The 17,035-nt window shown below is 39.4% G+C and overlaps 2 protein-coding genes across 2 annotated transcripts; one reads left to right on the top strand and one right to left on the bottom strand.

Annotated features, from left to right (window-relative positions):
• Positions 1-719: 719 nt before the first annotated feature.
• Positions 720-15,905, top strand: LOC149052619 (uncharacterized). The gene is made up of 2 exons (XM_089204945.1): positions 720-1,043; positions 8,163-15,905. The coding sequence occupies exon 2, from the start codon at positions 13,926-13,928 to the stop codon at positions 14,247-14,249; it is 324 nt and encodes a 107-aa protein (XP_089061071.1). The 5' UTR covers positions 720-1,043; positions 8,163-13,925; the 3' UTR covers positions 14,250-15,905.
• LOC149052620 (uncharacterized) lies at positions 3,118-8,148 on the bottom strand. Its single transcript, XM_089204891.1, has one exon. It carries the CDS (start codon positions 6,025-6,027, stop codon positions 5,587-5,589), a length of 441 nt encoding a protein of 146 aa, XP_089061017.1. The 5' UTR covers positions 6,028-8,148; the 3' UTR covers positions 3,118-5,586.
• Positions 15,906-17,035: the final 1,130 nt, after the last annotated feature.

The following is a 17,035-nucleotide window of genomic DNA, read 5'->3' as shown; positions in this document are numbered from 1 at the left end:
AACAGTTCCAACTGACTTTTGGATAGGAGAGAATTGCAGAAAAGTTTTCTATCAATCAAATGGTTGGTAAAATTGGGCTAAGCTGGCTTTACATATTAGCTGTCCTTCTGGCTGTAGTATTTGGAAACCCTCCCTCTCCCATAAGTGATTAATCTTCAACCTCTCCCTACAATATTCATTCATTATCCAGCCAGTAGGTAATGAGAATACTCAAAGTTATCCGGCAGAAGTTGTTTTCTTGATCTAACATCAATTTCTTGTAACTTATTAATGAGTAAATGAGCAGGATTAAGAAGGGAGAATTATCGATCAGATCTCGCGAGTTAAAAGGTTAGCTATCCGAGATTCTATGACCCGACTAAGGAACCTTTGATTTAGAGGATCTCTCGAATCAAACGCAGAACAAAACATACATTCTTGTGGCAAAACTATTAAAGATTATCTTTTACCTTCGCCATCGTAGGTGTCTCTACTGTATTCTTTACATTTGAGGTGACTAAACAGGTTGGTGTCTAGTTCTAGAACGTTGACTGTTGGTAAATGGACCCTCGTAATAGCCGACAATTTCCGAAAACCATCCGACTCGGAAACTTGTCAATAGTACTCCTCGACTGTTCGCTCGGTTTTACTACTAACCAATAGGATTGACAACGAATGATTCTCGGAAACTCGTTTCTAGTACTCCTCGGTTAAAATTCTGGCAATGCGAGGTCGCAGTTGATTTCGAAGCAGGCCGCCGAATTTTCCCTGTTGACGGATTTGCTGCTTCCCATCTACTACAACCTTTTGAAAGCTGTTTTTTTTCGAGTGAATGGTTAACACTCATGAAACCGAAGCCTTGCTAGTATTTTTGCCCTTCGTCGTGGACCTCGTTGAGCAGTCCAGCTCTCGTGGTTTAACACATGGCTTGAACACACACTTGCAAAACAAGGTCCGAACGCCTTGAAGTAAACTTTTCAACGTTGGTCTTACAGATAAACTCCTTACATCAAAAAGACGTAGAAAACATGGAACACAGATACACTGAACACGAGGAGGATAAGGTACGTTAAACGTTCGTTCAAATGAAGCTCAAATTCCTTTAAGCTAAATTGGTCACATTCCTGCTTGTACACACTTTGCTACGTTAAACGTGAACACGAGATGAACGCAAAGAGCGAAGGAGCATAAATAGGTTAAAATGCGATACCTCTGGTTAAAGACACACATAAAACTTAACATTGATTTTATGGTTTCACAACTCTCCTGGAAAAAAAATCCAGAATTTGGGAGTTCACGTTGTATGGAAATTGTAATGAATAATTCATTAACTTTATTTTGCGACAAGTTTTCCTTCGTAACTCGCGCACATCAAGATTTTCTTTCCTATTTTATTGTTGTTGGGGAAAATGCAACTTGCGTCATGAACTTCGAATTGACTAAAATACATGTACGAAAACGGAAAAAAAAACCAAAAAGTATTTCGGAAAAAGCGTTCGCGCAAAGGTATGGTTTACCAGTGGTTGTGATAGTGGTAATTAAACTGAAATGGCTGGTGTAAAACAAGTTTGTCTTCACAAAGATGTGAAAAGTAGATTTTATAGGTGTTGTTTTTATACAGTGGCAAGGAAACAATGAATTAAAAAAAAATGGAAATTAAACAAATAATTACAAAACAAAAATATGCTTAAGATCACCGGGTTTTCCTGTGATCTTTGTTCATGTCTTACATGCTTCAAACTCCATGTGTGGCATGCTGGTTTCTTAATTTCTCTTCCCCTACAAGAAACCGCTGAAGCCATGGATGTCTTTTCTTCTTGTGTGGTGTTTACACTTGGCTTGGTATTCACTGGTTCTTTTATAGTAGTAGTAGTAGTGGTTGGGTTTGGCTGCAGAGTTTCTGGACCTTCAAAATTAAGTGGTTCATGTTTATCTGGGGATGCTGGTTGATTTTAATGACAGTGTTTCTTGTCTTTAATCTGGCTTCTTAAAGTAGGAAGTGTTGTCTGTGACTTCTTTCTGGTGGGTAGTTTGTCTGGCAGTGACTAGTAATCATATGACATTTGGGATGGCAAAGGTACTGGCTCAAAGAGCAAGCTTGACTTTAACTGCAAGGTTGCAAGGCTTAGTGTGTTGTTTGAGGTCAGGGCAAACCTTTGATAAATTCTAATTGTTAATTAGCTCTTTCAATGTGAAATATTGTCTGGATTGATATGATCGTAATAATCATTGTCTGCTGCTCCATTGTGGGCTTTTGATTGCAAAGGGAAAAGTGGCGGTGTTTGATTGAGGTAGTGACAGAGTATTGAAGCTAATTACACTTGCACCTTTGAAATTTTTTGTAAAGGAAAATTCATTGTTGTATTTAAGACTCTTAAATTTATTTTTTGGTAAACAATCTTTTAGTAGACAAGTTAAAAGGTGCCAAAAACCTTTTCATTCATTACCTTAGTGGCTTAAAGTAGTAGTGAAGCTGTAGCTGCTTACTGCAAAAGGGAAAATTTAGTTGCAAATGGTACTGAAACCACAAGAGGTTCTTGGTGATGGACTCAGCCAACTTATTTGTGGTATTCTTCATATGCATGCGTCAATGACGAGTTGGCACTTTCTCTATGGGTATAGAAATGATAATAGTGTTTTATTGATAACACCTCTAGAGGGTAGCTGTACATCTATCAATTGAAATGGTTAAATGAGGGATAAATGAAAATTTAAAAAAGTATCATTGTTAAATACCATATTACATCATGGATAAAAATGGAAGAAACTGGTCTACAAATTTAGGAGGTTGATCTATTCTAGTGGCTTAAGCTTTGCCAAGCAGAGAGTGCTTAACCTCTGGTAAAAACGTCAAGTTCCACATTGTTTCTGAAATCAGTTGAGAGCTTGTTTAAAAGAGTAGCAGCATGGTCTCAAAAAGTAGTTGCTCTTGGTTGGATTTGTACTCAAGCACCATCAGTAGATCTTAAGTTCCTGGATGACTCGTGTACATTTATATGCAAGTGCTTGGGCTGGGACTGGTTATTAAAAGCTTTGGGTATTAATCTGTGATGTTTCATTGTCTTTCTTCTTGTACTGAAACCATGGTTATTTAAAATCACATGATATGAGCCAGAATATTAAGCAGAAAAATACTGAAGAGATAAATTGTCCCTGCTTGTGTTTGGATTGCTGAGTTACAACTTTTCCCAAGAAGTGATTTATAAATCCTCCTTCTTGAGACAATGTGGGTAGTAATAGAGGTTTAATTTAAAGAGTTATTTGTGCAAAGTCAAAGCATTGGCAGATGATGGTTTTCAGAATCTCTGTACCAGAGGTTAGATCATAAACACAATCTGATGATACAAAAGTAACAGTGTTAAGGTTTTTATTGGCTGTATTCTCCTAGAAGTTGATTTTACAAGATTCCAAGGCTCTAGCTTGTCAAAAAAAACTATCTGTACTTATGAAAAACAACTTCTCTCAAACGTTTAAACTAAATTTTGTAAATTTAAGTGCTCTTAGACACAATCTAGTACATTTTGGGTGCCCAAATTAAGCAAATGAACAGTCCATGAACACAAGAAATGGTAATGTAATTAAAAAATGCAGCCATTTTCTGTTATATCATATGATCTTTTGCAAAAAAAAATGAATATTACTATTTGATTCATCAATCACACGAATCTTCTGACATATTTTAAGCCAATAATCATCAAATAAGGTAGTCACCTAATTCTACAGCTCAGAGAAGAGCCGATCCAATATGAGGTGAAACAGACCTACTTTTTTTTTTGCAAGTGGCATCCCCAACAAGGGGAGCCCAATGGAGTTTGAGGGCCCATGATTTGTTGATGACAGACAGACCTCCTTGTTTTCAAGTGTGATGAAAGATATCACATTAAACCAATTCAGTTTTCCCACCCCACAAGAAGTTCCAAATTGCTTTAGAGACTGTTGTGAAGACCCATTTGGGCATAGTTACCATGGTAACCATGTATTAGAGACCAAAGGTGTCAAGAGTATTAAGAATCATGGACTTGCCTTTTAACGATGGGTGGGACAACACCAGAGATTAAGGTTTTTAAATAATTTGATTTTCGCCAATCAGTCCATCTAATAAGCTTGATTAAGGTTAGCATTACCAAGATAAATGCTGAGGATTTTAAGGTTGTTGGCAATCCAGGTGTGAGCCAATCCTTAAGCCCTCAGTTTTCTTTGGATCTAGCTGTGAGCCAGAGCCTTACTCAAAAATGTTAATTATTGGTTTGTTTGTTTTTTTAAAATCACATTTAAAGAACAAGTTACAGACATAATTAAAATTACTACACAGAAACAAGGTTTGGCCAACAACAGCTGTGCAATTGCTGTTGTGAGCATTTCACCAAAATTAACATAATCGCTCAAAAACAATTTAATTATATTAATAATAAGACATTTAAATTACTGTACAGTGTCACTATTACAATGAAGTTAAATACAGTTACCGGTACTATTGGGAAAACTAATACAATTATTGTAATTATTACTGACGAAAAGTGAAAGAGAGAAACACAAGATAAGAATGGAAAGTTTTCAGCCCATTTCTTAGTCTGTTTTTAATTTTTTTTAACAAAATGATAATGTTAAAAGCCTTGACAATGGAGTAATCATTTGCCAATATTTAGGTGGTTTCATTGGTGCATTGAGACACATTGCTTACTTAATTATGAGAGTCAGGGATTTGAATTCCCTGAATGCTTGAGTCTTGTCAGATAGCTTGACTTAAGTCTCATCTACCTGGCAATATAAGAGAGGGTAAAGGGGGCATCCTTGCCTTTTGGGTGAAAGGACAAAGAGAGCCAGCAGCTGTTGATAACTGAGGAGGTTATGTTTGTGTAAATAACCCGAACCCACCAACAGAAGTCAGAACTGAAATATAATCTCGCCAGAACCTGTTGAAGGAAAGCATGATTCATGTGATGGTGTGTTCTAGTGTTGAGACGCCCTGAAAGTGCTGAGGACTTGAACTTTACTGAGGGCTCTGAAAAGAATTTCTCTTGTTTATTTTGTATAGAGTGGACATTGTTAGGGCTGTCCACAAGTTGCTCCAATTTTCTCTAAAAGTTGCTCAAAAGTTGCTCCAAAACTCTAAAAGTTGCTCAAAAGTTGCCCTAAAATCCAAAAGTTGCTCAAAAGTTGCTTTCAATTTTTTTGTGTAAGAGATTAATTAATAACTTAAATAAAGATTTAATGAATAGATTTCACTTTGCATAGATATTATATACATAATTACACCATACTGACTCGTCAATATTGTAAGACTGAGTCTCTCTCAACCCAAATCATAAAAATCTGATTCTCTGTATTGGCTTTCTATTACAATAGCCACGTGATTATATGCGAACAAAACAAACTTTGCTAATATGCTTATTAAATATATAAAGTTTCTCTGGCATACACGAGTGTATGTGGTATAAAACCATAGTCTTTCAATATTTACATCTTTGTGGATGTAGTACAGAGCACTGTCCCTGTTGGTCAATGTTTTGCACCACCAGCTAGTCCTCTACAGACATGTAATTCAAGATTTTATGTGTGCTTATTGTCATTGTAATGTAACATGACCAATGTTTCCACTGTTTCCTCTTATGCTGCCTCTTGCTGCTTGCTAAATGCATTTTGCAGCAGGCTAAACATTCGTTCAGCTGATGCTGAACTAGGCTGCACCAACAAGATTTTTTTGACTGCAGCAGACCAATTTGGGAGAGCAGTGGCATGTGTAGCCCACCACTGTACTTTGCCTTCTTCTGTTTCAATGGCTGCACCATCAGCAATGGCCAGATAGTTTGGCAGCTCTTCCACAAGCTGTACAACTTCTGCATCAGTAATGAAACTAAATTGCTTTAGTTCCTGGACTGATGCAGCAGTTGGATGTAGTGCTTGCACCTGTATTGGGCAGAATAAGTGTGTAGCCTTAAATGCACGGACAATATTATGGAATTGCACACTGAATTTCTGTTGGTAAAAGCGGAAGCCTGGATTGATACATGCCTTTGCTTGAGCAACTAACTGGTTGTACAATGCCATATTTCTACCTGCATGTTGGCGAGCTTTGGCCTTAGTGTTTGGATAAGAGTCAATGTCTATTGCATGTGCTAATGCAGACAAACGCTCATAGCAAATAAATACTAAGGGACCATCCCCCTCAGGATATTAAGTTGCTTGAACAAAGTGCTTGTCTGCATCAATCGTAGCAGCAAGCTCAATGTCTAAGACTTTAGCAGTAGCTGGATAATCAAAAATCTCCACAACAGCTGAGCAGCTGGACTGAGAGAAAACATGGTGTGTATAGGACACTAAATTCAAAGTGTTTCCCAACATTATCGATTGTGTGTGAGAAACAGATGACATTAAGAATATTGGGGAAGAACAACATGACTTGATGCAGTCCAGCTTAATTTACTGTTGCACCATCTCTCATTGCTCCCCTAATTTCATGTCCCAGGGGGTGTGACCTGTAAGATGCCTTGGCTGTTTTGAAGCAGTGGAAGTTGACAAGCTGGTAGTGGTTACACTCGTAGGAGGGTTGTTAGTAGTCTCTGGGATCTGTATTTGACCTTTGAAATTTGCACTAAAGAGGGAGTTGTCTGTGAATTCAGCCATGGTTAAGTCTGTAAGGTACTGCAGTGTTTCTGGTTTATTGAAGTGCCCATAATGTGAATTTTTTGTGTGTATTTATTTAGCTTATTGTATGTACAAAACTGATCAGATAGTAAGAAGAATGTAAAGTCGTTCTCTTCATCAGGCATGGACAGTCTTTAAAGTGTCAAAGATGGTTAGGGGTAATGTCAATAATGCAGATGATAGGTGTGTAGGCATATCATAGAAGCTATCAAAATCCTAAGCCCAATGGAGTCCATCAGTATCTGCAGCTGTATTTTCTGAGGCCTTTAGAGATGTTTGTGACTTACTATCGACCAAAGAGGAAGAGTCATTTATTGGAGGAGAGGTGGTGCCTTTAGAATTATCCACATCAGGCTGTGCACATTCCATGCTCTTCTCGATCTCAGCATCATTCATATCTGAAAAGTTCACTGAAACATTCTCAAAATCTCACCATCACAATCTAGCAACAGTTACAAACTAATGAGAAGTAAAATTATGTACCTTCACATTCAAATCAAATATACGAATTCTTATAGGAAAATACTGAGTGGATGAAGAAAGGAGGAAAAAGGGGCAATATTTAAAAAATTTGCCTATGTTTACGTCCTAATTTTGATTAACTTATTATTTCATCAAAAAAATGGCTAATTACGGAACATGGACATTCTATGAGTTCAGTAACATTGCAATAAACAACATTGCTTGTGGTAAATGAAATATCAAACTAGTATTGATACAAATCATATAATTAAGTTTGTTTTTGTCTTAAGGATAGACACGACTTGCTGTGTAAGCCCAGTAGTTTAAGATTTTTTTGGTATCTTCCTTCAGTATAGCATCTTGCCGAACCTTTTCTTAGTATAAAACCAGCTGGGTGTGTCTTTCTTGATATTTGATGGCTTTATTAACAGTGTTCATTAAGGTTAACTAGTTACCTTAAGGATCTTTTAGCTCTGGACTTCTAAATATTTTCTCTAAAAGCCAAAGATTTAAATGCAGTAAATGCTGCTCTCTTTTGACCGACCTTGAAGCCTTGACTTTGTCAAGTCTGCTGGAAATGCCAAAAACTAATCCTTTTAGTGTTACTACTTGGCTTTGTTCCTCTGGTGTAGTAACCACTCCCCTCTTTTCCAGTTGCTTTCTTGCTCTAGGGTTACTCACTAAGCTTTCCAGAACTGCTGCCTTTTTGGCTTGTGAAGCTGGGAGGGTAATTTTCACTTTATCAGTAGCACATTTATTTGAGGTCTAATCCAGAAATGTGGCACCCCTGCCCAGAATTTCTTCTACGTTGTGCTCCTCTCTCTATCTTTGATGATATTTTCGAACTCTCTCTTAACTTTTTGTGGCTTTGTTCACAAAGACACTAGTAGTTGTGATTTTTCTCTTTTTCTCTGTTATTATCTCAGTCTTCTCCCTATTATGATTTCTTTGCTTTAATGTGTCACCTTTGTCATCTTTCTCAGTAGTTCCTTTTGCTGGAAGTGTATCGGTGGCGAGTTGTGGGCCCTACGATTGTTTGTTGTATCTCTTTGTTTTGTGTATTCATTGTCTTCCAGAGATTTGGTTTTTGCTGCTGCGGCATACCATGAGGGACCATGTGCAGCTATTTTGACATTTACACTGACAAACAACAGGGCTTCTAAAAGCGTCACGTGTGGACCCCCGGTGGATAGATCAAAGAGCAGTTCAAGGACAGTCATGAATCCGGTGACCAGTTTCTTTGCAGTTAAAACTCCAGATTATTGTCCTCTAGTTAAGGGACCCTCTTCACTGCAGTAGTGACATGAACAGTTATGTGGCAGGAGCAGGGAATATATTTCTCTACTGGTATCGTTGTGCTTTGAATGTTTCAATCAAACAGGTCTTGTCAGATAGATGGCACTTTCGCTGGATGGGATTGTTGGTTCCTTTATTTATTTGTTTGTTGGAAAAAAATGTCACTAGTACCTCGGTTTGCCCCATACTGGCTATGGCCCCTGGAAAGTATCAGTTTATGCACGTGTGTCTTTTTTAAAATATGAAAATGATTAGATTATTTTGATTGAAATTTTTTGGCTAACTAACTACCAAAATATTTATTAAGGGTAAGACTCTTGTTCACCCAGAGGCTACACACTACAAAGAAGTTTGTTACGGGTGAGGTAAACTTTATTTTACCAGGGTGGTCCAATCAGCGGTAAGGCTGGCATCCAGAGGGGCCCTGGACCAAATAGTATCATAATTAAAAAAATCCAATAAAGTAATTAAAAAATACAGGATGTAAGAATGTTAAAATACAAAATGGTAAAAATTGAGTTTTAATCCAAAATTTTATAAAATAGTTGCATAAATACTGGGGTACCAGCTAATTTGAGCATTTATATACTAAAACACATTTGTGTCTTTTCTATTTCATTCTAACTCAGCCCACTCTAAAACACTGAAAGTGTCTTTAGAGAAGTCATGCCTTAAAGGAAGTGGAAGGGTTTTTTGCTGGGAGTGGCTGACAGTTCACCCCATGGAGTGTTGTTATAACAGAGGATTGCCTTAATAACGGTATTAAAGACACACTTTGCTGCCCTAAGAGTAAGGCAAGATCTTATCCATGCCTTAAGTCCCAAATGCTTGTTTACTTTGTGACAAGTAGAGCCCGTATGGTCTTTCCAGAGGGGCTATTTATCAGCATAACCCAAGATAATAATCACTCTCTATGTCCTTGTCTTGGATCTGCAGCACAAAGTCTGATGAGGTTTGCAATAGTTGCCACCTTCCAAAGAGTAAGCTTTTCATTTAGCTCAAGTTTAGCATCCTACAATCAAAAGTACAGTAATATTCTAAGCAAGCCTATCTTAATAGACCTACGTTTAATTCCTGTTTCTTTAAATCATGTTTTCTTTCTTTATACTGTTCCTCTCAACCCCACCTACTCTTCCTCTGGTCCTCTGTACCTACTGTACCTCTGGTTCTCTAAACCCACAGTTCCTCTTTTTCAAGTGTACCTCTGGTCCTCTATTGTTATTGTTTTTCTGGTCCTCTGAACCCACTGTTCCTCTAAACCCGCTGTTCCTTTAAACACACTGTTTGTCTGGTCCTTAATGTGAAGGTGAAGGGGGAGGCCAGACTCATTAGTGTAATCAACAAGGTCATGCAGCGATGCCACATTTTCACCAATAAAGTTCCAAGGAACCCCACATGTCTGTCTAGAGGCAACCATGTTCTCAATGAAAAATATTGAGTCCCTTGGAGGCAGACAATGTCAGCACTCACAGAGAGACGGCAACCACTGCACAAAGCCAATCTTTTTGGATTGATTCCCAATCCCATTACAGAATCCTTGGCCTCCACAGGGGAAGAAAAACTTTGTATGTCTATCACTATTTTCTCTAGTTTTGTCATTACTTTCACTGAGATGACTATTCTTACATTTGCTATTTTGAAGTTTTTCATTACTGCTACTACTATTTCTTAAATCACTTTGAGGCATTTCACTAATATTACTATTATTACTTTCACTAATTTTGTTAGTAATAAAGTTATGTACAGGAAAAATACCTTAAAAGTTAAAAGAGAGTCAAAGTTAAAACTAGAATCTCATTGAACTTTTGTGACCAAATCAGACAGAAATTTAAGAATTGAGGTGCAGAACTTGGTTGGGGTGAGAGCCCTGGGACTGGAATTGTCTTTAAAATAAGACCACCCCAGTCTCATCTGAAGGTGTAAATCTACATTGTTTACTTTTACTAAAGGCAATTACTGCATGGCACACAGATTTTTTGACAAAATCCCACCATTGATGAATGGAAGAGATTGTATTCTGAGATCATTTGGAAAAAAGAAGGATCCTGGAGGTCTTAATTCAGATGCCAAACCCCAGTCTGTGAGAATCAAATTTATGCAAACCAGGACACAATAAATTGAATCATGATCTTAAAAAGACATAAGAACTTTTCACAAGAATCACTAAAGGTACTGAATTGGAGGTAATGAGATATTTATCAAAATGTGAACCAAGCCTAAATATTGGTCAGATTGAGTAGTAAATTAATCAACCCCATCTAAAAGGCCAAGAATCTGGCCAGGTCTATGCTTTTTCCACGAAAGGAAGAAATGCTTAACTCACTGAATTAGTTGAGCCTCAGTTTTGTAATGAATGAATGTCACCCCAAACCCCTGACTTCTCTCAGGTGGATGATGACTGCTCTGGAGACAATAATTATTTCTAACGAGGCTTTTTGTGAGAGTTCCTTTCCTCCATCTTCCTTTTAAAGAATTTCTTTGACCTTGGGCTTTGTGATTGGTACAGATGTCATGATCATCTCTTTGAACGTAGCTCTCAGCCTATGAAGCTCTGAAGATGAAAATCGGTTATGAACACCACTTGCCTCTGTTGTTTTGGTATGTACTTCCCAAGGTCGGTTTTTCTTGACGACAAGAGATTTCTCCACTCTTTCTCCTTGTCTTGTTTGTCAGGGAGGTTCACAAGCTCTGATTGTGTGAAGGAAGGAAAAGTGCTACATCCGCATCTTGCCAAGAATCTTCTTCAGCTTGCTATCCTTCAGCTGCACATTTTGAGCTAGTTTCTCCCTTGCAGTTTTTATTGTCATGGATTTCCCCTTGATCTTCTCTTTAAACAGATCTCTTATTATCCTGGAATGTTTCCTCATCTACAGTGGAAATGCTGGGGTGTTTTGAAGCCAGGATAGAGTTTTCGACTGTATCACAAATCACATCAAATCAGGTTTTTGTTCAGTTGTTTCTTCTGGTTCCTCGTCACTTAATTAATCTTCCCTTTTCTCCTCTTCATTGTTTTCTGTCTCCGTGTTGTTTTCAGGTGGATATTCTTTCTTGTCGTAATCAAAGGACATATGCCCCAACTCGTTGCATACTCTGCATTTAACCGTTGGGCATCGCTTTCTAGTATGCCCTACTTCTTGTCATTCACTACAGATGGGCTGTTTGTTGTTGTGTATGACCCTTCACCATTCCCCAGCTATTCTCAGCAAGTATGGAATGGATTTCTTCTCTAAAACCCTTTTGACTGATCTTTTTCCATTCACTAGACCAGCAAGGTCATGATCAGATTTATATTTGAGTCTTATGATTTTGCTTTTAAATTTTCCGTATCCACTTAGGGCTTCCTTTACATCTTTATTCTCGATGTACGATGTTAGGTTCATGATGCTTACATTTGTGTCCAATAGATGGAGACGAATTAAACCACATAAACTTCCTTGAGCTGGGATGCAAATTACACAAAGTCATTTTTCAATGACTCGTATTCTTTGTGAATAGAAATGTTTCCACCAGATTTATCAAGAGCATCATCATAGCAGTTAAAATCCCCTGTGATGATGATCACAGTGGAAGGAATAAAAATTCGTGAAGAGAATCAAAGCAAATCTTTCGCTCTGCAAGATTAGTGGGAGCATAAATATTAACTAAATTAACGTCTACATCGTTGCTCCTGATCAAAATACTGATGATATGACCATGTGAGTCCTTTTTCCAAGAGACAATTTCATCTGAACATTTCGACAAAATCAAAGTGACAACACCACCCTGTCTACCAGAGGCTGGAGACCAAAAACTACAGCCCAGCCATCTACGAGACAGGGATTTGATGGTGGATTCAGAACTGACCAAAGTTTTTTGAACAACACAAACATGACAGTTGGAAGTCTCGATCAAATCAAACAAAAGATTATAAGTGAAGGGGCTACCAAAACCCCTTGCATTCACAGTTAGAAGCTTGAAAGCTCAGAGAAAGGACTCTCACTTAAACACAAAGCACTTAGGAGTTTTTTTAGATTTGCTTTTCCCTCTGTTAATGCGCTTCAGCAAAGCGCCCACAGATTTCCTCTCCAGATGGACGGTGGTTTCCATGTCAGATTCCAGAGTTTCTGACGGCAGAGGAGGAACAGCATGGACAGGAGAAGCAGGAGGATCAGACGAAGAACGAGGTTTTCCAGTGACAATAATGGGTGAAGTTGATTTGCAAGTACAGGCAGAGAGAGAATCGAGAGTAGAAGAAGAGAGATGGGCACGCACTCAATGGGGAGGCAGTTTCAGCGGAGTTTTAAAAGGGATCAAAAGACCTTGAGAATCCAGGATTTCAGTAGACAGTGAATCATCAGAAAGAGAAGGCAGAGGCATAGTGGTAGGCAGCAAATCGGTTGAGACAGCAGTCAGAGTGGAAGATGAGTCGAGAGCAGGCGAAGCAGCTGGAATAGGTGGTTATTCCTTGACATTAACAGATGGCAATTCAGAAATTTCGGCAGATGCTGGTAGAAGAGCAGAGGCGAGGGGCCCATACTCTTCGCTATGGCCCTATTCACTCATCCCGTCATCAGAAGAGTTGACAGAAACATCGCTGGTCTCATATGTAGAAGCACCACAGGTTTGGGGAAAGAACCACGAATATTCCCAATTAACCCAAGATGTTGTTCTTCTTTACATATACAATACAGCATCGGAAGGTGACAATCTCGCACGTCATGTTATCACAGTTAAATCAAATTTTGTTTGGACAAACATTGCTGAAATGCCTGGGCTGATTGCACTTATGACATGTAGGGACCTGAGAGTTGTATTTAATAAGGATTTGATGGTTGCCGAACAACAGAAAACTTGGGATAGGCTTGAAGATGTGAACACAGTAATGCCGCAAGCCATTGTAAATATTGGGGGCGAGTGAATGCTTTCCCATTGACAAGGCAAGACCTCACAGAAAAGAGAAAGGCATTTGGTAATAGCCAAATCAGATAGTTCGAAAGGAGCGTCATAGATAGTAAGGGAAGAGAGGGGCTCATCAACATCTTGAAGAGCGTAGTTTTTGGAACCAACTTCGAGCAAATTTAAGCGGAGGAATTTCTCCTCAGAAGCAACAGACTTAAATGTAACAATAACCTTACTTTTGAGTTGGTGTTGTAAACAATGAATCTCCGTAGCTTCTATATCAGCGTTCGCAAGAGCTTCCTATACAGACTTCGCTGTTGTAAACCTGTAGTGGAACTGTGTTTTGTTACTGAATGCAAAAAAAGGAAAAAAAACAAAGCCGAATTTACACCTCAGGTGTTTCCTTCGGAAAGCCCAAGTAATAACCCATTTAGGGACACAAAACAGTACAAAGATGAAGAAGTTTGCTAATGCCTATGACATTGATTATAACTGATTTGCTGATGAGAGAGAGAGCGAGATTTCCAGATATCGAGATGTTTCTCTTATTTCTTGAGTTTCGGTTGCCAATTGTCTGCATTGGTATCATGTCCAAAAACGACACCTAGAATTTTTATTTTCATCACCTTTCCGCTGATTTTCGTTTTAAATCATGAGTGACCTCCATGTCAGACTCCAAAACAGGAGCAGAAGGATCGATAGGAGCAGGTTGCACAGATGCTGAAGATTTGGTGTGTCCAGAAACAGGAATTGGCAAAGTCGATCAACGAGAACAAGCCGCAAGAGAATCAGGTAAAAGAGCAGGAATTCGATGTCAAGGTGGATCCGGCGGAGATGCGATCAAAGTTAAGAGGCCATCAGAATTAAACATAGGTGAAACAGGTGAGGAAACGTCAGAAGCAGGCAAGTCATTAGAGCAAGATGGGGTGGCATCGGTGGTGGCTAACACGACAGGAGAAGGAGATCGTTCAGAAACAGCAGAAATATAAGGAATGGCAGGCAGTGCAGATGAAAGCGGTAAACACTCCTCACTCCGACCATCGGCTAATTCATCCGTTGGAGCAATTGTCGGGAAGAACCAGGAATAATCACAATTGACACCCAAGTGCCCTTCTTCTTTGCAAATGCAGCATAAGGTTGGCAGAGAACATTCACAGGCTTTGTGGCCAAGTTGGTCACAGTTGAAGCAGATCTTATTTGGGCAGGCGCTACTAAAATGATTGGCGTGGTTGCATTTACAACAAGTTGGTACTTGGGATTGATAGTCAAGAAAATTTGGTACTTCCCGAACCACAGAAAACTTGGGATAGGTTTGATAATTCGAACGCAATAATGCCGGAGGCTGTTAAAAACATTAGGGAAAAGGAAGTGCTTGCCATGACGATAATGGAGCACCTTGCAAAAAGGTACAAGATGCTATATTATGGCAAGGTCCGAGAGCTTGAAAGTTGCATTGTAAATTGTTAAAAAGGTGAGAGGCCTGTCAATGTCCTGGACTACAAGATTTTTAGAGTCTACCTTTAGTGAACTAAGTCAAAGGAGCTTTTCTTTAGAAGAAATAGACTTAAAGGTGATGAGGACCTCACCGTTAAGTTTCTTCTGTAAACAATGAATTTCGCTGCCATCAATATCTGTGTTGGTAAGTGCTTCAAAAACCGACCTTGCCGGTGTAAAAAAGGCTGTCTTAGGGCGCTGCGGCATAACATTTTCCAAGGATACAGTGGGCTGTCTGCAAGGCGGCGAGCTAAACAAGACGGTATGAGCAGCTCTCAACATGTACAAATCCCCATTCACAACACTCCCAATGAGCATACCATCATCTTCAGGTGGCATAGGCAATAATACATCCTTATTATTCTCTGACAGTAGAGTCCTCACATGGCAAAGACATTTCTGATACAATTGCCTCACTTGAATCAACTGACATGTGAACTAAATAACCAAAAATCGAAGAAAAGCTTACGTAAATAAACTTATGAAACCCAAAAGGGCACAGCAACAACTCACTTGTTTTAGCCAAAAGGCCAAGAAGCAATGCCGAAGCATGCCCTTGGTGAGGGGGGTGGTTGAGGGATCCTTTCCATGGTTTATGGTGGATAGAAGCAGGTCGCAGGTTGCACCCACAAGCCCTTGCGAGTCCCGCAGACAGTCACAGAGGCTGATCCATTAGGTATCTCCTTACTGTAAGATTTTATCGCTAGATACATACACCTACGGACCTAAAACATTGTACGATAGATTTTTAGGACACGTTATGTCTCTAGGGACCCCTCCTTCCCTCCTCTCCGCATAGACACAGGACTGACAAGGCACAAAGAATACACCATAATCGCACAAGACAGAAACACAGAACGCCCAGATTAGGGCCATACAACACAAACCCACACTGTGCAGTACACCAGTGAAGGAGACCCGGCACAGGGGGACACTAATACAATGCACAAGGATGCCTAGATTAGGGCCACGCAGCAAACACCTCAGTGCAGTACACCAATGAAAGAGACCCCGCACATGAGGACACAAAAACACCACACAAAAACGCCCAGATTAGGGCCATGCAAGCAAAACCTCTGTGCAGTACACCAATGAAGGAGACCCAGCACAAGAGGACACTAAATGAGGCAAAACCAAAACACGGATGAGATATTTACAGACAGAAAATTAATTAATGGTCTGAAAATTAAAAATGCCAAGACCACCTTTCCCAAGGGATTGGTGGCAGGTCATCTGGCTAACCATTTCAATGCGAGATCCCCAAAGGAAAGGCCAGACCAGATTGTTAACTTTTGAAATAACCCATTTAGGGACACACAAGTCGAGTGTTGGTCGCCAATTGTCTGCATCGGTATCATGTCCAAAAACAACACCTAGAATTTTCATTTTCATCACCCACTTGAGGCCGAGTGGCTGGTCGCTGCATGAACACCATACTCCCAGCCACATGGCCTCAGTTTTTGTGACATTGAGACGAGCTCCAGATCTGCCCTCATACACATTAATCATATTAAAGAAACACTGGAGGGAACAAGAGGACTTGACGATACAGGTCATATCATCAGCATACACACTGACTTTATAACATAAACCTTGTGTGCCTGGAAGGAGAAAGCCCTTGATATGTGGATTATTTCGAATCTTACATGTGAGAGTTTCAACGCAGAGAATGTACAACGAGGGAGACAGGGAATTGACATTTAGAGGAGAAATTGGTCACCAGTTTTTCAAGTTTTTACGATCACCTTTTTTGAAGATGACGCGCGTGTTACTTGTCTTCATAGACTCACACATCTCTCCAGCATGATAACAAACATTAAGGACACAGCATAGGTACAGACCTAGCCAATCCCAAAATTTTACATAAAATTCAACAGAAAGGCTGTCGGGGCCAGGTGCCTTATTGCTGTTCATTTTCTTTAACACGAAGGTATTTCGTCAAGCGTCATCCGGCCTTCGCAAGATGACGCTTGATCAGAAGAAAGTTGACACGACAATGAGGACAAAAGATCATCTGCAAAGCTGTGTCAATTGGCTCTTCAGAAAAGAGCTGGGAATAAAAATCAATGTACGCTTTTTCGATCCCCTCTGGGAAGGAGAGGTTTGAGATCTCTGAGCTTTAATTTTTTGCGAGTTAAAAAAGTACTCGCTGGGCCGTTCGCCTTCTTCTATCCATTGCACGCGGCTAAGAATCATGATCCCTTTGATCTCTTTAATGCAAAGGGCTTTCAATCGACTTTCTGTGTCGGAGATTAAAACGGAGGTGGTGTCCTCCCCATCA

Source organism: Pocillopora damicornis, chromosome 1 (genome assembly GCF_964200805.1).
Source record: "Pocillopora damicornis chromosome 1, jaPocDami1.2, whole genome shotgun sequence".
NCBI lineage: Eukaryota > Metazoa > Cnidaria > Anthozoa > Scleractinia > Pocilloporidae > Pocillopora > Pocillopora damicornis.
This window is presented reverse-complemented; position numbering and strand designations above follow the sequence as displayed.